Source organism: Gymnoscopelus braueri (genome assembly GCF_963280865.1).
Source record: "Gymnoscopelus braueri genome assembly, chromosome: 8".
Lineage (NCBI taxonomy): Eukaryota > Metazoa > Chordata > Actinopteri > Myctophiformes > Myctophidae > Gymnoscopelus > Gymnoscopelus braueri.
This window is the reverse complement of record NC_137609.1, coordinates 54,856,581-54,877,827: the sequence shown is the minus strand read 5'-3', so window position 1 is coordinate 54,877,827 and position 21,247 is coordinate 54,856,581. Positions and strand designations below refer to the sequence as shown.

At 40.2% G+C, this 21,247-nt stretch overlaps 1 protein-coding gene across 1 annotated transcript; it reads left to right on the top strand.

The window, feature by feature from the left end:
• The first annotated feature begins 7,287 nt into the window (after window positions 1-7,287).
• Window positions 7,288-20,448, top strand: LOC308090362 (CD276 antigen homolog). The gene is made up of 5 exons (XM_080435500.1): window positions 7,288-7,433; window positions 14,966-15,118; window positions 17,187-17,230; window positions 18,442-18,762; window positions 19,700-20,448. The coding sequence occupies exons 2-5, from the start codon at window positions 15,084-15,086 to the stop codon at window positions 19,885-19,887; spliced, it is 588 nt and encodes a 195-aa protein (XP_080291626.1). The 5' UTR covers window positions 7,288-7,433; window positions 14,966-15,083; the 3' UTR covers window positions 19,888-20,448.
• The last annotated feature ends 799 nt before the right edge of the window (window positions 20,449-21,247 follow it).

Here is a 21,247-nt window from a genome sequence, read left to right as displayed (position 1 = left end):
CCAGGAGTATCTGTACTCTTACTCAAGTACTGGGGTTGAGTACTTTGTCCACCTCTGGAGATCACAGACTTATATTTTTTTTTGGCCAATATCACCAAGGTGGAAAAAAATGGCGGCACTCCAAATGAATGATGTAAGACTGTGGCTCAGTTCAGTGGCTGCATTCTCTTTTATTTTAGACAATCATTTAAGAGAATAAGCCAGTCCCGGCAACAGCCACTGTCTTGCATCATTCATTTGCAGTGCTGCTGCCATTTCTCCCCTTGGTGAGGTTCCTTCTTTAACAGTGGTCTCTGTGGCTGAGCCTCCACTGCTATAGGAAAGCATCCAGAGGAAGCACACCTGCTCATGTTCTATCAGTGTTACTGTGCTTTTCTCAAATATTTTTAAAACTGGTTTATAAAAGAATGTTTCACCACTTAAATGAACACAATAGCTTGTATGGGCATCAGTTTGGTTTTAGGAAACATCTCTTACAGTATAATATAATATATCTACTCAGCCATTAATAAGAAAGAATTTATTATTATAGATATCATGTGGACTTCCTCAGGGGTCTATTCTGTTTGTTCATGATACAAATTAGATTTTAACTCACACAAATGTTGTTTTGTTTTGTTATTTAAAAGTCCATTAAAGTTTCATCAAAGTCCAGTTTTGTGGATATTGTATTGCTGTTATCTTGTGGACGTGAGTGAGTGACAAATAAAACCCTCCTGATTCTCTTCATTCTCGATTGTTGATCTATACATTTTAGGTAAGAAATAGGTCATGAAGTTGCTCAATCTTGCTTAATTTCACACCTACAACGGCTAGTTTACAACGTTATCAATATTCTCTACTTATAGTGGACCATACATAATATGTTATTCTAAAGTGGTGTTGAGTGTGTTTGCCTAGTCCACGCATACATCAGAGCAGAGCATGCTTCTAGTTAGCTTTTGCTCTATTTCCCCACACAGTGGCAGTGCAACCCTTATAATGTCTGACTTGTTTCTGATTAATAAAGTACTCAATCAAGTGGATTTTTTTCTCTTTTCTCACCTTTAAGTCTGATTTGTTTATTTACAACAAAACAACATATCTCAATACAAGTTATGAATAATGTCACAGAAATTAGTTCATGCGTCATTATATGGAACTTGAGTATGTTGGGTGAGTGGGATGGGAGGCTTGTGTGCATACAGGCATATACCTCACTAGAAAGAGGAAAAAAATATTTTGGAACAAAGTTTTATGTTTTATGTGATTCTCAACTGAAGAACACAGAATAATGCATAATGGCCTCAAAGCTCTTCAAACTATATTGTAATATGAAACCGTGTAATGTTAAAATTCATAGTAAAACCCTGAAACGTAATCAATAATCAATGCCATCTGCAGTTACAGCTGCAATATGCTGTATTTGAGCACTCTTAAGAAGCCGCTTTAACTTCCTGTTGAAGGTACTGTAGCTGCGTGTGGTTTGAACAGGATCCGTTATAGAGATCACAAAAAGGAAGTCACATGATCGTTCTCAGTACCTTTGGTCAGTTGGTTTTCAGGTTACATGAGGTTAATTTCTTTGAAAGGAAGCTTGACTGACGTCAAACGTCTTTTAAACAGAAAAATGTGAATCCACTGTCATACCAGTTGCACAGCAAGAGAGGCAGACAGTGTAGGAGAGACAAACAGACAGACGGACCGCTGAAGAGACAGACAGTAGGACAGTTTTCTCCTGGAAGGACATCACATCGTCCTCTGCAGTGATCTGGTTTGTGTGCTGAACAACAACATGGAGAAACACGTACAGATGCTGTTGTTTTTCTGTGGTGTTTTTATGACCTCTGTCCACACTCTGAAATGGACCAATGTACCTGTGGAACTGGGACAAGACACCATCCTCAACTGTTCTCTGAATAAAGGTGATGTCATCTGGAACATGAAGCTACTGGGAGGAGATCCTGTTAAGATCCTGAGAACGTACAATAAAAGACTTGAAGTGGCTGAGTATTTCAATGAGACTTATAAAGACAGGTACTCGAAACTGGGGAATCGTCTGTTCATTCACAACGTGACTGTGGAAGACAGATTGTTTTACTGCACCCATGTAGATAACACCTCTCTTTTCAATGAAATCTTCCATCTCGTCTCTGGTAAGCATGACAAGACTCCTGACTTTGAAAAGATTTGAACTATTAATTGTACTCAATCCAGTAAACCTCACTCCTGATGAATACAGTGTGAAGAAAATAATTGAAGGTTGGCATGATCTGTCACCTTATTGTGTTATTTCATTTTGTAGTGACATTGTTTCATAATTTCTGTGGTTAATTAACAGCATTGTTCCTTTTATTTTGAAGAGATATAACCTGTTATCCGGCCTTTTCTCACCAGTCCTGTGTGTGAATAAATACACAGGACTGGAGAAAGACAGTAACGCCAACAAACGCCACATCCGGTTTTCGCCTGGGTGGGAAAGTGCCTTCATTATAGTTACAATGCCAAAGAGCTGCTGTGTTATGTTCTGCACAACAAATAAGATGATTTCATGAACAATAAAATCATCAAGCTTGCCTCACGCTACAGAAACAGGATAGGCGCCTTCCCTCATGGCTCGGCAAGGCTTCCTTTCCCCCAACCTGACTCACTCCATACTTTTTTATTTAGGTATTTATTTTCCAGTTGGTGAGCTGCAAACCAAAGATAGTTTTTGGCCCAACGGTCCGCTCACTATTGTTTCTTTGGTTCTCAACGCCATTCTGATCACAGCTCTGACAGGTATGTACAGCTTTTAACCCTACAACAATGTAAAGGTCACAGGTATTTTCTTAAATAAGTGTTACATTTCAATATACCATTAGCATAACTATAGAGTGTATCTCCAGCTCTTTAGTAAACATATTACTACATCTTCAGGTTGGAATACCAATTTCCTCCAATCAGGAGAGAGAACTCATAAAGGATAGCCTACAGGATAAACGAGTGGGATTGGAAGCGATGGATAAATGAAAAAAAAAAGAGCTTTGTGGGGTTCTCTCTCCTGATTGGATGAAATTGGAAACCCATCTTTTAATAGTTTACTAAAGAGCTGGAGAGACAGAGACAGAGAAAGACCCCTTTTACTGAACAAACACGTTTTATGCATTGAAATAAGTTTGGTTTGCAGCTTTCAGTTAAGGTATGATATTAAGGTATATAGGATTTAATGGTACGGTACAGTTAAGATGTAAATACAATTAAGTTGTATCCATATATAGAGAATTAACGTTTTTCACAGTAATTGTGTTGGAGCTGAAAGGTGTTGTACAGAGTCTTCCTTTTGATGTGATTATTAATCTGTGTCTGTCTTGATGTGTTTGAAGGTTTTTATTTATCAGCTCGACGTCCAAACAGACCCAGTCACCCTGACACTGACCTTTCACCTCTCACCCCCGTGTCACCTGGAAGCCCCGCCCTCGCTGTGGTCAGTACATACACATTATTATTGTTATTAGGGTAATAATAATAATAATAATAATAATAATAATAATAATAAGGGTAATAATAATAAAGATTATTATTATTATTATTATTATTATTATTGTTGTTGTTATTGTTATTATTATTATTATACACATTAAACGCTGTATGAACACACACATTATCAACACTCATAGAGCTGTATCAACATACATAGGAAAAACAGATGCAAGTATTAAACAAAGGAGGATGCATAGGAATAAGTAAGTAAGTTGGTTGGAGAGGCTTATTGTCTGTATCAGCGGAGAACGTGGGAGTCCCGTTTCAAAATGCACTAGACCTACAGTACCATCAGCTCCCAGTACTAACCGCACTATACTTTCAAAATGCACTAGACCTACAGTACCATCAGCTCCCAGTTACCACACTACTTTCCGCACACCAAACCGTGCTACTAGCTCATACAGTTGGCAATGCCCGGGGTCGAAACTATGACCTCGTGGTCCACATATAGGAGGCTATGGGATCTTAACTCCATAGCACTAGTACACACATTCATAGGCGATTTTTGCCTCTGCCAGCAAGGGGGGGGGGGGGGGGCAAAGGAAATATATGAACATAATATGTTATTATATATGCAACATACATGTTTATCATATATATGACATATTCGAAATTGTCCGCCTGCATATATGTCTCTATATGTCTATATGATACTACTGCTGCTGCTGCTGCAGCAGAATATTAAAACTTTTTTTCTGACTTTGTGTTTCAGTATGAGGAAATCCCAAGCAGTAGTGTGCAGTACCAGACATCACCTCACGTTGGCGTTGTCACAGTCTCTGAGTCCCAGCTCCCCCCTGGTGCTGGTTCTGCTTCAGACTGCATTTATTACAAACTCCAGCTCCCTTCTGGTTCTGGTCCTGGTTCTGGTTCTGAAGAGATATAGAGATATTCTAAGGTCCAGAAGCCTCTGCCAACACCTACCGTACAATGACTCTTATACCATGCTAAGAGATGATAAGCAAACCTTGAGGGACAGAGCCTTCATTTTGGCAGTGGCACCCCCCCCCCCCCCCACCCACACCTGTGCAACTGTCTCGCCATGCACCAACACTGGACTCTTCATAGTTCACCCAAAAAATACTTTTTTTCTATGGATTAGTCGGAGACTTGAATGTGTGGATATTTTTTTGTTTTTGTCACATTCCTAAATCAAATTATTGGTGTTGCAGTGAAAGGCGCTGTATAAATTATTGCTATTATTATTATTATTATTATTATTATTATTATTATTATTATTATTAATGTAATAATAATAATAATAATTATTATTATTATTATTATGATGGTAGACAGTGTTTCCACACAAACACAGATCATTATTTTGTGTAACAGTGCCTCCCTCTGGGCTGTGTGTGAAGTGTTACATTGTGACAGTAGAGGCTGTTGAACTGCACTTTGTTTTTGATGCATTATCCTGTGGTTGTACACTTCAACCCATAGAGAAACAAAGAAAGTGATTATATGTGTATTTTTTGGTTTTTGTTTACCCATTAAAACCGGGAAGGCATCTGTGTCATTTTAGATATTTTAGCAATATACGTATAGCAACATAGGTTTTTCAGAAAACTCTTAGGATTTAGAACAGTGGCTTAGAACCGCGGTTCTAAGAAATAGCAGATATACAAGCTTGTAACTTGTATATCTGCTATTTTTGAAAAATCCTGAAAGCGTGAATATTTTTTTTCTGGGGGTCTCCCTGGAGGCACAAAACATTTTCAGACGAGGGGTCCGTGTCCAAATACATATCATTTTGGGGGTCCTTGACACAAACAAGTTTAATAACTACTGATTTAGAAGGCATTTGTAGAATGGCCTCAGGTCTTAATGGGTTAAGTTTCCGAACTGGGTAGCTACTTGAAGACACATTTGAAATGGTCTGTATTTATATAGTGTTTCCTATAAGTTCTATACTATTTGATATGTTTTGTATCTCTTTCTGTTTTGTTTTTTTTAAACCCCAGGCATGTGAGCTATAGGCCTACTACTGTGCCGTCTTGTGTTGTTATTGTTTTTTTTTACAGTACAGAATGCCTGTAAAAGCTATTGGATACCTGAATTTCCTTCTGGGGTTAACTGTGTGTGTGTGTGTGTGTGTGTGTGTGTGTGCGTGCGCGCGCGCGTGCATGAATGCCTCAATAAATATGCACATGCATGATGCATCTCTTCTGTGACTCTTTGTCCACAATTACATATTGTTTATTAAAGGCAATAAAATGGCTGATTTACAGAAACCAAACAATTATGAACAGTCAACAGTTAATTTACATTTAGGCTGAGAGCCAGGCCCTCAGGATGTTTTCTGATACCCTTTTCACTTGTCACGGGCAGAAACGTACAGTATAGGACCCAAAAGCACGGAGCCGGAAACGTTCTTAGAATGTACTTTACTTAAAGAGATATTTCACTTTCAAAAACATTTTGGGTCATTTTATCATCTACTCAGGCTTTTTTTTGTGAGCCTCCCGGACAGTTTTTAAGTTGCTTGATTGAGTATTTAGATATTTGAAATTCATTTTATCAGACACGCCCCCTTCCTATAAAAACCCATTATAACTTCAAACTACATTTGTAACATGTTAGATTCATCAAAAACACCCGTCCTTGGTTCTGGTGACTCATCCTGCCCTCCTAATACGTGAGGGGGCCGTGTTTATTTGATACATTTTTTTCATTTATTATTTTTTATGTTTTAATTCTAATTTTGTTTTCCATTTAAAAAAATGTATGTATTCAAAATAAATGAAAAAAGTAAAAGTAACACGGTCTCCTTACGTATTAGAAGGACAATATCAGTCACCAGAACCAAGGACAGGTGAAAAATGAATATCAAATGTCTAAATACTGAATCAAGCAACTTAAAAACTGTCTGGGTGCTCCCAAAAGCATGAGTAGATGATAAAATGACCCACATTTTTTTCTAAAGTGAAATATCCCTTTAAGACCGGTAAAGGCACTCAAGGCAGTGGAAACAAAGGCACTCCTCTCACAGAGGGCAATAAACAATAAACTGGACAGAAGTAACACAGCTAGCAAAACAGGTACAAACACTCAACCTCACGGCAACGTGGGATCAATGTTATAACCAGGCACTGAGCCAACAGAGGAGTCCAGTAATATACAGAAGTCATTAGCACAACAGCACGCAGCTGGGCACACAGGTGGGCTCAGTCTCTCCATCAACGACACACGCGGAAGGAAGGGGGCGGAGCTGAGGACAGGGTCATACTGTGACTAGACTGTTATTTCCTGTTAGCCTGTACCAGTGGTTTTCAACCTTTTTCATGTCAAGGACCCCCAAAATGATATGTATATGGCTGAGCACGGCACTCGGTGCCGCGTTACAGTATGAGCTTGAAGATCTGCTATTTTTGTATAGCCAAAGTATAAAGTATGGTTAAAGTGGGTAAAATGATTGCGACACCTTTACATCATTTTATATGGCTTTTTGACCATAATTGTGTCCATTTTGGATTGATGCTAATTAAACATATTTCCGCAACTCAGATTTCTTATGACTTTTAGTATGTTGTTCTGGTGACTTCATAGAAATGATCTGTGAAGAAAAAAATTCTGTTGCAATTACTTCCACTTTGAGCTCCAAAATGACTATTTCCCTGCAGCTGCAGCATCACCCACATATATTTCGGATGCTGTCAGTGTGCATTGACAGCATCAGAAATGGGTGGTAGCATTGGCTGAGCCACCCCCTCTGTACAACCACATGAAGTGATCCTATGCTGTAAACTGTCAGTTTACAGCATAGGTGGCAGAGAGGGTAGTCGTGGCTCTAACTCAGCCTGAATCAACATATGTCCTAGTCCAGCTCCTCCTGGACACAAACTCAGTACTGCTTGTATAGCCTGTCTATTTTGGAGCTACAAACACACCGAAAGACCATCCAAAATGAGTTGCAGTCACGCAGAAAGGTAACCTCTGTTTTATTCAAACTTGTATTGCACTGTGTATGTTTGTTTCCACTTGTTTGACCATTCTAATTAATCAAATACAACCAATAGGAACCAGAGAAAGAGTACAAGTATTAGTAGCATTTAAAGGTAGAAGTGGGGGGGGGGGGGGGGGGGGACAGAGTTGGGGCAGTGCTATTCCTGGTCCAGAGCGTTAGTGAGTTCTCTCTAAAGCCCGCATGAAAAGAATCATCTATATATAGTCAGCAGACTTGACGCTTGTGACTGATCCTGTCTGTGTCTATTTCTATGTTATAATGTCATAAAGGGAACTATACATATATATGTTCATTTCCTTAAAATGTGAGCATGCCTCACACTAAGATGGAGAGGATATTATTTTAAATGATATAGTTAGTTATTAGTTAGTTATAGTTTATTTTGGTCCATTGAACAAACAGGTAGGTGGAGAGGATGTGATATGATATATATTATATTATCATACAAATATGATATGGATTATATAATAAGTTATTACAATTATATAATAAATTCTTACAATTATGATATAACCTTTATTTAACCAGTTGAATAAATCATTTGATTTGATTTGATTTTTTTAGCACAAATTTTAAAAACAATACAAAAAACTGCATAGGAGGGAAAAGTGCCTGCGGACAATAAAAAAACGTAGAACATGAAATGAGAAACATAAGTGGACATTACAATACAAAGCACAGCCATATGACTGACTATCAATATTGCTCAGGTAAAAAATTAATCAAAAGAATACAATAAATACATAAAACAATAGAAGAAGACTTGAAAGCAAATTAAAAGCAAATTAAAAGCAAATTAAAAGCAAATTAAAAGCAAATTAAAATGGGCTACACTTAAATCAAAACAGGAACAGCAACTGTAAGGGCTTCTGCAGTAATCTTTTTAAAACTCCTAGGGAAATTAGCGATGTCAATTTAAATCGTGACTGGAGGTCGTTCCAAGACCAAGAGCCAAAGTAGGAGAGGCTTCTTTTACCTGCCTCCGTGTGCAGTGCACTTATAACTAGAAAAAGTGCTCCTCGGAGCACAGGTCTCCGCCAGGTCAGGTACGTTATTGTGGCCTCCTGGTGGCGCTATAATAGGCCAATATGAAAAGGGTGCCATTTATTCTTAGGCCTTTCACGGCAATCGGACACTGCACTCATGATTTGAGGCATTTTGTTCCAAAAATGTGTTTTGCTAAATTAGACCTGCTGGTGGCGCTATAACAGGCCAATGTCAAAAGGGTGGCATTTCTTCCTTGGCCTAGTCGGCATGTGCGTGTGAAATTTCACGGAAATCGCTCGCAAGCATAATTTGAGGCATTTTGTTCAAAACGGACCAATCCTGCAAACTTTGGAAGCCAACCTTAGCCAATGAGGATGGAATATGGGAAATCGGACAGATCCGTGTTGATCACATGACTATAGAGATACTGTGTACCGATTTGCATGACGTTTGGATAAAATATGTGGGAGTAATGTCAAAAAATGGGTTTTGCACAAATCGGCCTCCTGGTGGCGCTATAACAGGCCCATGTGAAAAATTTGGGGCAGAGATTCTGAATTGGCATCCAGGGAGTGTGTGCGCACAGTTTCGCAGCGACCGGGCCGACGGTGCAGGAGATTAGCTGCTCGCACACGGACAGGACACACGGACGGACGGACGGACGGACAGACAGACAGGGGGTAAAACATACTCTCTCGCCATGCCTTTTGGCCTGGCGGAGACAATAATTGACCCATTCAATGGCTCTACCGTCGAGCAACCGTCGGTGACTTAGAACCCACAAACAGGACACAGAACAGAAATTATAGCAGAAATCTGGTTTGACAGAAATGGATGGCAACTAGCTCTGGTCCATAGCGTTAGAAGGAGTTCTCCTTAACGCTATGGTACTTTACATTCTTTCCTCTCGTCTGTAGTAAAAAAATATATATACACCTTTGCTACTCACCAAAACAAAGACGGTTTTATGGAGTTGAAAGCCTACTCTACTAAGTGGGAACACTCTGAGGCCCCACCTCACGTCTAAAATACACTTTTTGGCCAGAAAATAAAACATTTCACCTGAAGGAAGAATCTGGTCAATAGGAAAATTCTATTGACCAGATCTGTAGAGGGCACTGTGGAGTAACCAAACATTTTTTTCCCTACCGGTGAAATATTTTATTTTCTGGACAAAAAGTGTATTTTAGACGTGAGATGGGGGCTCAGAGTGTTCCCACTGAGTAGAGTAGGCTTTCAACTCCATAAACCCTCTTTGTTTTGGTGAGTAGCAAAAGTGTATTTTTTTTTTTTTACTACAGACGAGAGGCTGCGCTACCGCGGTGCGAGGGGAAAGAATCGAAAGTACCATAGCGTTGAACTCCTTCTAACACTATAGACCAGAGCTTGGTGGCAACTATATTGGGAATTGTATCATGATCCAGGAAATCTCCCCTCCCTACAACCCGTCCCTGCCCACTCCCTTTATAGACACAGCTGCCAGTGCTGCTGTGTGTGCTTAATAGATTCCATTCCACTGGGTTAGTGGGCAGTGTTGCTCACCCACCAAACTGTACATTGGCCGGTTTTCCGCCCATTTGGGAATTGTTCCCTTCCTGGTATGGAGACAATAGCAGTTGTTTTTCAAAACAACTGTCGGATGTCTATTTTATCCAATAATGTGAGTGCAGTAGGACATTGAGGAAATATCACTTTATTAGTCAGTTTGGCTAGATGTTTTCATGTTGAAATTCTAAAGGTAAATGAATGGGAGTTTTATACATGACAATTTTGGGTATAGCCTATTATTTAATAATGACATGTTTTCTTTGGCTACGTGTGTCCTTGCCAGTGTGTATGTGATTGGTGCTCCGTTTTGAACAAAATGCCTCAAAGCATGAACGCACCGTCCGATTGCCGTGAAACTTTGCACGCACATTCCCACTAGGCAGAGGAAGAAATGCCATCCTACATTTTTTAAATTGGCCTCATGGTGGTGCTATAACAGGCTGATTCACGTTTTTGCCTTTTTACGCCAAAGGAAAAACCTCTGCACCAAATGTTTCACATGAGCCTTTTATATTGCCACCAGGATGCAGATTTTTGCAAAACACTCCATGTGGCTATGACCACATGGAATGGTGAACCACCTCAACCAGTTCTGTTCAGTTTTTTACGGGGCCAGGCTTCAAGCCAGGCTCCGTCTTGTTATTGGCATTATTCTTCTTTTTCTGCCGTTTTTGTCAGTTCTGGCTCAACCGTCACTTTTTACGAAACTCGGCCATATGGTAGATGGTCCTGAAAAACGATCAAGAAATAATTCTCACACTCATTCGTCAAAGGGTGGCGCTACAGCACTCAATTGAAAATGCCAACTTTGAACAGGTACAACTCATGCCCTGTTTGACCTACAGCCATGAAACTTGGATACACATATGCGTCTCCTCATGCTGAACAACTTTCACACTCTGACCTCTGACCTCTGACACTCTAAGCTCCGCCCTTACATTTTCCGCAATTTTGAGCAGTTGAAAAACACTTAAACCCAGGATTTTTCAGCTATTTGCGTGAAACTGTATGATCTGTCTGAGCTCCTTTTTCACCAGTTCAGGTCTGTCGGTCCAATGGCTTCTCTCTAGAGCATCTGCCTGACAACCGCAAGGTTGCTGGTTCAAGGCTCACTTCATGTAGACTTCATTTAAAGTGCATTGCAAACAATATGACTTTATCAATGAATACATGTGCAAATGTTAAAGATAACATGAAATGCTTATTTGAGAGTATGTTTTTTCAATGTATGATATACTTCATTGTGAAAATAGCCGATCTATAATCTCACAGCTTTTCAGATAGCAACGTTTTGTGAGCTTGTATATCGGCTACTTTCACCAGTTTCGGTTCCGAGGAGACCTACAATTTCTCTATCGGTAGATGGTTAGGGAACCAGTGATCTAGAGTAGTTAGCAAAACAGAGTCTTGGTTCATCAGGGACGGAAAGACTTATACATATCAACAGACACTACCAGGGCTATCACATCTCTAGCTCAATGAGAAAAAAGGCAGCCTATGAATCCGGAGGTCACCGGTCGATCCCCGTCCCTGACGATGTATTGAGGTGATCATGATTTGGCATTCTTAGGCTCACGCATAGTATTTCTTGAGGTTAGGGGTAGGCATAGTTTTACTGAGGTTAGGGTTAGTGAGGGTTTAAAATGCTCATGTTAATTGCATGGTTTTGGAGACCTTTCTATTTTTTTTGCTTTTCACCCCTTCTTTCTCCCCAATTTAGTCGTTATGCCAATTAATTCCTCTCCACACACATTTCTGTGTGTGGACTGACTCACCTGCCACTGAACACGGGCCACCCGAGCACCTTATTCTATTCTATTGTAAAACAGTATAACACATTCTCACACACCCACACACACACACCCACACACACACACACACACACACACAGACACAAACACACACACACACACACACACACACACACACACACACACACACACACACACACACACACACACACACACACACACACACACACACACACACACACACACCCACACCCACACCCACACTCCGACAGATGTAACCATGTGTCCATTACTTATTCAGCATATGATAAGTCATCTTATTTCTGCAATAGAGGAAACAGGGCTGACTCAGCTTCCTATTTTCAGTGGACAGAGTACTCGACCCCAGTACTTGAGTAAGAGTACAAGAGTACTCCTGGTTAAATTTACTCCACTACAAGTAAAAGTAGCTCAGTCAAAATGTTACTCAAGTAAGAGTAAAAAAGTAATTGCTTTTAAATATACTTAAGTATTCAAGAGTACATGCTTTTAAAAATACTCAAGTACAAGTCAAAGTAAAAGTGCATTCCTTATTTTTCACATCAATGAATTGTTGTAATTTTTTATATGGCTTTTTTTAATCACAAGTCAAATTAGTGCAGCATTGGTTCAAAACGAGTAAACTAAATTAAGATCTTTATAGCCTAGTGGTGCAGCACAAAATAACCAAATAACCACAACCACACATATATATATTTAATATATATTAAATATACTGTCTTGAACAAACTAAAATATGTCTAAAACCTCAGCAATTCCAATGCAACAAAATAACTCCTCATCTAAGCCAGTGGTTTTCAACCTTTTCAGGCCGTGACCCCCCAAAATAATCATATTTGAACTGGGGACCCCCCACCCTGATAAGCACTTCGAATGTAGGAGTTGAGGCATACCATATGTCACTGCTATGTGCTAAATACTAGTGCTAGCCAAAACAGTTTTAAACTCTCTAAAGGGATCTAAAATGTCGTCCTTACCTCAACAACAAGTGTTGTCGAGGTAAGGACACACACACACACACACACACACACACACACACACACACACACACACACACACACACACACACACACACACACACACAGGGTTCCTTCTTTTTGACAAATACAACATGTGGTCAATTGCATTTTAGGGGAAACAAACAACAACCGAACCTGCAAACCTAAAAGTAACTTGTACTTTTCAGCCTTCCTAGAAATTTACTCGAGTAAAAGTAAAATATTTGTCTTGGAAATCTACTCGAGTAAGAGTAATAAGTATCAAATAAATCTAATGCTCAAGTAAAGTACAGATCCTCAGAAAATGTACTTAAGTACAGTACTCAAGTAAATTTACTCTGTTACTGTCCACCTCTGCCTATTTGTGTCAAGTCAGCCGCTGAACATCAAAATCACGTTTTCCAAGCCATGAGTCATGAGTCAGCAGCATGCCGTCCTCAGCTGACCAATCATGCGGCAGCTGCATCAGATGCTTAGCGTCATCCCCAATTCAATTATATTGATTAGTATACTGGGGATCTGGCTAAATCTTTCAGAGCTCAGTCCTATTTTGAAGCGTCTATGTGCTGCAGAGATCATCCAAAATGAGTTGGAGTAATGCAGAAAGGTAATCTCTTTTTATTTAAAATTTGTATTGCAGTCTAGTGTATGTATGTTTGTTTTCACTTGTTAGACTGTTTCAGAAGGCAAGGCAAGTTTATTTGCATAGCACATTTCAACAAGGCAAATATCTCTGCCCTTATACTGGCAGCACTGAAGTGTTGGTGAGTGAGCGTTAATTTAAAACATGATGTACACTCTGACTTAAACTAACAAAGGAGTTTACTGTTTATTCATAGAGTTTCTGCTGCATCATGTTTGTGATGTGCCCTGTCTAAGAGCTGTGTATCTTTGTAGCTGCAGTTGAAGCCAGCTCAACTTGGATGGTAGCTGTGTACATTTTGTAGCTGCTACAAATGTCAAGTGTCACAGTCACTTAGTATCTTCATGTTGCTGGCTTCCATGGAAGCATGGATTTATACAGAGGGCAATTCTTTCAACATAAAATGCTGCATTCAAGTTCAAGGGAGTAAGAAAGGGGCAATTCTCTTAGTCTTGAGTGCTGTCTTTGAGTAGGGCATGGAGAGGAGGGGCTCAGGGGGCATTCGCGTACATGCTGCATCCATGGTCTGGAGAGGGCACTTTTTACCGACGGGTAAAAGTGCAGGGGCTCGATCCCCCTTTCATGCCTATGTGTGCACGTACCTTGTCACATAAGGTCAACTCTTTCCAAAATGGCTGCCTTAGGAAGAATCTGCTGTATTCTTCTGGCCGGCTGACGTTACTTAAGTTACTTAAGTAACTTGTTACTTCACAGGATTACTGCCATTAAAAAGTATTATGTTATATTACAGGATTACCTTCTGAGAAAAGTAACTATTTTTGCGTTACCGACGATTAAAAGCCCTCTGCGAGGAAGTTAGGTAAAAAATAAAATCAAGACTGCAGCCTACCCGAGTGACCACCAGTGTTGTGGATCCAGTGATGCAAAGTAACTAAGTACATTTACTCAAGTACTGTACTCAAGTACAATTTTGAGGTATTTCTACTTTACTGGAGTATTTCAACTTTTACTCCACTACAATTATTTGAAAACTTTAGTTACTAGTTACTTTGTAGATGTGGATTATTATTACAAAACATACATTAACATACTTCAGCCCTATATTCATTCCGGCCATTTGAAAATAGCCAATCTGCAAGCTCACAATGTGTCGCCATGCGACGCATTGTGAGCTTGTAGATCTGCAATTTTAGTTTTAAACATTTTTTACATTTGAAAACATGTGAAATGGGACCTACTGCATGATGAGTACTTTTACTTTTGTACTTTAAGCTAATTTTGATACCAATACTTTTATACTTTCACTCAAGTAAATTTTGAATTCCGGACTTTTACAGAATATTTCTATATTTTAGTATTGATACTTTTACTTAAGTAAAACAATTGAGTACTTTTTCCACCACTGTGTGGATCTGTGCTGGGCTTCTCCAAGGCTAATTCACATTGACGTTCATCCTCCTTTCACCAATAAATCAAAACATAATGTGATTACTTCCACGACCGTACAAAAATGGCAACCTCTCTGTCTTCTCTCAATCTCTGCCATGTCATTTTGTATAATTCGCAGGCGACACTCATCTTTGCATTGACTTTGCATGTAATCGTGCACACCTTTTCGGGAGAACCGCTGAGCTGATCTACTTCACGCTCGGCACTGCACTCCTTTGGGACATCAGCAATACAGTATGAAGGCGATTGGATGGACGTTTCTTGGGATACAGTAAGTGTTAATGCAGGAATCTGTAGTGGGTGCTCAAAACATAGATACACAATGAGGCAAAGACAACCGTTCAGATTTCAAAGTATGAGAGATTTTACTTGAGTAAAAGGAGACAAACTTACATGTACATATGATGCAACGGAAACCTGGTCAGAATCAGAATCAGAATCAGTTTTATTGTCACATCACAGGTTTACAAGGTAAAGAAATGGGTGAAATTCGTGTTTGTACATCGTTCCCATCGCAACGTTAATTTCCATAGAAAGAAGAGGGGGGGGGAGAAGAAGAGGGGTGGGGGACAAGTGGGAAGGAGATCAAAACAAGAGAGCAACAGAAGGCCAGACAAGTTATCTACATATTTACAAAGTACCTGAGATAATAAAAAAAACTAAGGTGCCTGAGCATAGCAGCAATGTATGTATACTGTGCATGTTATACTTATACTGTGCATGATATACATATGGACGTTAAGGTGCTTAGAGAAAAAAAAAGCACAAAAGAAAAAAAAAAAAAAAGTCAGTGCGTTATACATGGGATTAAGGTGCAAAAGGTCAGTGCGTGTCCACCTAGGGTGGACTGACCCTAGTATAATCCGCAAGTAGCTCCATGAGGGAGTGCAACAAAAAAGTCATTTGTACCTGGTGTAGTCCACAGGTGTGTCCGAGGGGGAGCTAAGTCCGAGTCATTGTCCCTGGTATAATCCACAGGTGTGTTCAGGAAGAGCCAGAAAAGTTTTTGCACTGCCTGCTGTCAGGCTGCTGAACAAGGCTTATGCCTCATTCAGCATCCTGACAGCAGCCGGATTAAAACTGCACCAGCACCTGGTGGTGGAACTCTTGATACTGCGGTAGAGCCCCTTGCCCGGTCGCGGTCGTTGTAGGGGTCTGAACAGTCTGTGACTTGGGTGGTGCTTGTCCTTGATGATGCGCTTGGCTTTGACCACGCACCGCTTTTTGTACAGTTCCTGGAGCGCTGGGAGCTCGATTCCCATTGTCCGCTCTGCCGATCGCACTACTCACTGTAGGCTGATCTTTTCTCGGGCAGTGCAGTTCCCGTACCAGGCCGTGACACAGCCTGTTAGGATGCCTTCAACAGAACTGTTGTAATACAGCCTGAGGATGCGACGTCCTACTCCGAGCTTCTTCAGGCGGCGGAGCCAGTACAGTCGCTGCTGAGCCTTTTTCCTCACGTGTGTGGTGTGCGTCTCCCATTTGAGGTCCTCCTCGATGTGTACTCCGAGGAACTTGAACTTGCTGACCCTTTCCACTGCAGCACCGTCGATGAGGATGGGCGCATGGTCTCTCCGCGGCCTCCTGAAGTCCACGATCAGTTCTTTGGTCTTGTCGACGTTAAGAGAGAGGTTGTTCTCCCGACACCAGCGCGCCAGTGAGTTGATCTCCTCTCTATAGTCAGACTCGTCGTTGTTGACGATTCGGCCTATCACTGTCGTGTCGTCCGCGTACTTTATGATGGTGTTGGAGACATGTGTGGCTATGCAGTCATACGTGTACAGGGAGTAGAGGAGAGGGCTCAGCACGCATCCCTGGGGTGCTCCGGTCTGACTCAACTGAGGTCATGTCTGTCCTCCCCTTAAATAGGCTACTCCCAGACCCACGCCCTCAGGGTGGGGTTGCTAGGCGAAACAGCAGCAGCTAGAGAAGGTATTGTTTCATGTTGTTTGACCATTGAAACCTAATCTATAGACCATATTCCCACGGCGGCCATTTTGGAATTTTACATTGAAAGTGCCACCCCGTTGCCGTGGCAACCGGGGTGGCATTAACTTCATTAACTTAATAGCAATATGGCCGCCGTGTGAATATGTTCTATGGGATGGTAATTATAACTCATACCTCATAGTGAGTCTCAATACACAACCTCAGCTGTTGCAGAAGCTGTTTCTCTTAAATGAATAACATTACATATTTCAAATAACCTTGACATAAGCGAAGGACAGACATACACACAGAGATTTGTGGAATTTATAGACAGATTGACATGTATGTTCAATTCAGTAAGTGTTAATGTGACTGATATGTATGTAATGTAAATTATGTTCACCTCACAGAGCTGACTGTGTGTGGGTTCTCATATCCCTGCTGTTGAACTCAGGTCAGATCACAATCACTAACACTTGTCATGATCCGTCTGCAGTGGTGGAAGAAGTACTCACATTTTGTACTTAAGTAAAAGTAGCAATACCACAATGTAGACATACTCCTGTTGCAAGTAAAAGTACCAGTATTAAAAATGTACTTGAGTAAAAGTACAAAAGTATTGACATCAAAACATAATAAAGTACTAAAAGTACTCATTATGCACAATGTCCCATTTCACAAGTTATATGTATAAAATCCTTTGAAAATAGCAGATCTACAAGGTCACAACAAGTCGCAAAGCGTTGTGAGCTTGTAGATCTGCTATTTTCAAATAGCCAAAGCATACAGAATATAGGTCTGAAGTGGTTAATGTATGTTTTTTTAATAATCTAAGTAACTAGTAACTAGTAACTAAGATTTTCAGAGAATTGTAGTGGAGTAAAAGTACAATATTTTCCTCTAAGATGTAGTGGAGTAGAAGTAAAAGTATTGAAAATGGGAAATACTCCAGTAAAGTAAAACTACCTCAAAATTGGACCTAAGTACAGTACTTGAGTACATGTACTTAGTTACTTTCCACCACTGTAAGTCTGTATTTTGATGTCTCTCTGCCTATCTCTATCTCTTTCCACTCTGGCCACTGCCACAGTCCATTTACTCCCCTGTGGCAGCTTCCCTAATCAAGCCACTGCCTAATAAGCCTCTTTCTGCTCATTCACTGCTACTTTGTAACCATTATCAGTGTTTTGTATTACTCCTATTGTACTCTGTGTTGTTTTATTCCTTGGTGCATTTAGTCCTACAGTATAGAGAGCTTTGTGAACTGGTCTTGTCGTTTTTTTTTAAACTTTTTGTCTATCTGTACTTTTGGATACCTGCCTGCCCCCGGATTTCTTTGCACATGTCGGACTGCTCTTTGGTTTTGACCCCTGCCTGCCTCATGCTGTTGTAAGCTTCTTCCCTCTTGGTTTGGTTGCTATTAAAACTCTTTGTCGAAGTAACTCTGCCTGTTGCCTGCTCTAGTTCATATTAACAGTCTCCAGTACATATTCCAGTTCATATTAACTTCATAACAGTCTCCAGTACATATTCCAGTTCATATTAACAGTCTCCAGTACATATTCCAGTTCATATTAACATAACCATAGTTTCCAGTAGGCTACATTCCTATATCCCTGTGTCATTATTTATGTTAACCCCCTGTTTGTGTGTGTGCGCGTGTAGCTTATTGTCAGGAGAGGGAGAACATCAGTGTGTCTGCAGGTGAAGACGTTCTGCTGCCCTGCTCCTACAAACCATCATCAAACATCAACGTGTTCTGGCGCTACAGAGACATGTTTAACCTCTATGACATCGTCTCCAGTGTCCCAGATCTGACCGATCAGGACCAACGCTTCAGAAACAGAACTCGTACGTTTCCTCATCTCTACGCTGAGGGGAACTTCTCTGTGCTTCTGATGAACGTCAGTCTGAATGACATCGGGCCCTTTTACTGTAAAATACTACCCGATGGATACAAACGACAACTACAGCTCACTGTCACAGGTTGGTGTGTGTGTGTGTGTGTGTGTGTGTGTGTGTGTGTGTGTGTGTGTGTGTGTGTGTGTGTGTGTGTGTCAAAAACAGATCAACACAATACAGAAAGAAACACTGCTCCTCGTCAGTCGTGTAACCTCTGTGTCAGGCAATCTCAATCTAAACTTTCCTTTAACAAAATACTGTTATGGGAAAAGCTACAGGCTAGTGCTGCATTTTAATTTGTGTGTTTATGTTTTTTGTGGTTTTGTGAGTTCAAGTGATGTAATTTATTGGACTGTTTGGAAAGTGTTTTATTAAACTTTTGTGTACATCCTGGCTTGAAGTTACACAGTATTGTAATGAAACTTGTATTTCTTCTTACCAAAATAACGTGTATGTGATTTTAGATTTTACAGTATTTATTTCTCAGCCTCTGTAGCAGATCGACTCATGAAATAAAATAAATACTTTCAATAGAACATCTGAGAGCTCAAACCTCTATTACTGAAAATGACTTTAATCAGTCCTAATGTTCATTAAAAATGTTAACTCAATAGCCAAAGAAAATGAAAACAAATCGATACTTAATTTCAACAAATCCCGGTCTGTCTTTCTTTTTTCTTTTGTCTTCCTTTTTTTCTTTTCTTTTTGTATGAACATTATGGCAAATGTAAGCAATTTTCAGTAAAAGCCAATGGTTTAAGCTTTAAAATGTTTTCATTTTTTTCTTTTTACTTTTTATTTCATGTTTCCATCTGCTACGGAGGCCCGCCGTTGACAAGAGCTGGAATTGTGGTCATTTTTTTTCCTACTAAACACACAGGACACAGTTGAAACAGGCGTAGACGATCGTCTGTGTATTTCACATGAAAAGCGCTGCTGATCCAAGCGAGAAACTAACGCAGGTGTTGTGTTGTTCCCAGTCTGTAAAGCCCTTAAGCCTAATTGTCTTTTATGTTTTCAGTCAAACCCACAGAGGGAACATTCACTGCTGAACCAGACGTGACGTCTCCTCCTGGTGCGAGTGGAGACAGTGTGTCTGTAAGAGAACACGCCCACAGCTCTCTGCTCTTCATCATGCTGTCTCTAAGCCTGTCTCTAACCCTAAGCCTCGCTCTCAAAGGACAGACATTATATGGCCATAGCATGTAGCGTTGTTCCGATGGCAGTATGGGAAAAGCAGCAGATACTGTCTAAAATGCTGGTATCAGTATCGGCGAGAATGCCAGTCTGTACCATTATGATATCATATAATTTATCACATTGTAACAATCCACCTTTAACTTTAAAAGGATAACTGTTAACTAAAAGGAAATAACTACGGAAGCCATGTTAACTGCCTCATTCCCAGTTCATCTAGACACACCACCAGACTGACTAAAGGTCAGACAAATAAACTACAATGGGTTTATATTTATACCCCTATAGGGGTGTCATATTTGAAAATAGCTTATAGGGACGATTACATCTCCTGTCATACCGTACCTGTACATTTTGCTAATTTGCCCCCTATACCCACATATCTGTCTAAATACCTCCAAAAAGTTAGTGACACCCACAGTCACAATACTAGATGGAGCGTTAACAACGATCTGGTACCACCCACCCATAAAACAGACATGGGCAAATTCTCCTTCTACAGCACTACCACCCCAGGTTTGGAATAGCCTAACCCCATCCCTCGAAAAATGCAGTTCGCTGGGCTCATATAAAACAGCCCTAAAAATTCACCTTTCTGGAGGCCAAAAGAGGAGGTAGTACCATTTTCCTGTTAGACAGACGACCCCCCCCCCATTTTTTGTACATATGTTATTTTATTTTCTGCATTTGTTTTGTTTGTACATAGTATTATTTTTTCTGTATTTTTTTGTTGATATTTGAACTGTTTGGTTGCTACTATATAAATTATGTTTATGAATTGAGTACCAAGGACCCCAATGGAAACAAGACCGCAAGGACCTTTTTGGACGGACCTTTTAGACTAAAGTATTATAAATGTAATCGTGCTGTTTAAATTTGTTTGCCCAATAAATTATTCAATCAATCAAACCTATAAAATATATTGTGTTCAAATGTAGCCAGGTGTGAAAAGGTCTAACAAAGATTTAATAAAAAATAGTCTTTCACATGTTGAGATTAAGACAACATAAGGAACAAGCAGTTAGGAATCCTAACACAATTCTACTGAGAAACAGCCGGTCTGTCCAGGTTAGTTTCAAAACGTCAATGTATACATTTCACACGACTATACTGGCAGGACACAAATACAATACATTTTACGAAGGCCTGCAGGCCATGTCAAATCTGCCCCAGGGTCAGACGTTGGACTTGTGTACCCTTATATAACCTCAAAGGAGAGCGTACACTGAGGCTGAACGATCATCTTCACTATTGAGATATTTGGCATAAATATTGAGGTATGACATTTTGTCCGTATTGTGCAGGCACATGCACCCCCCCCCCCCTACCAACCCTCCAGTATCACAAAGACTTTTGTTTGTCCCTGCAGGAA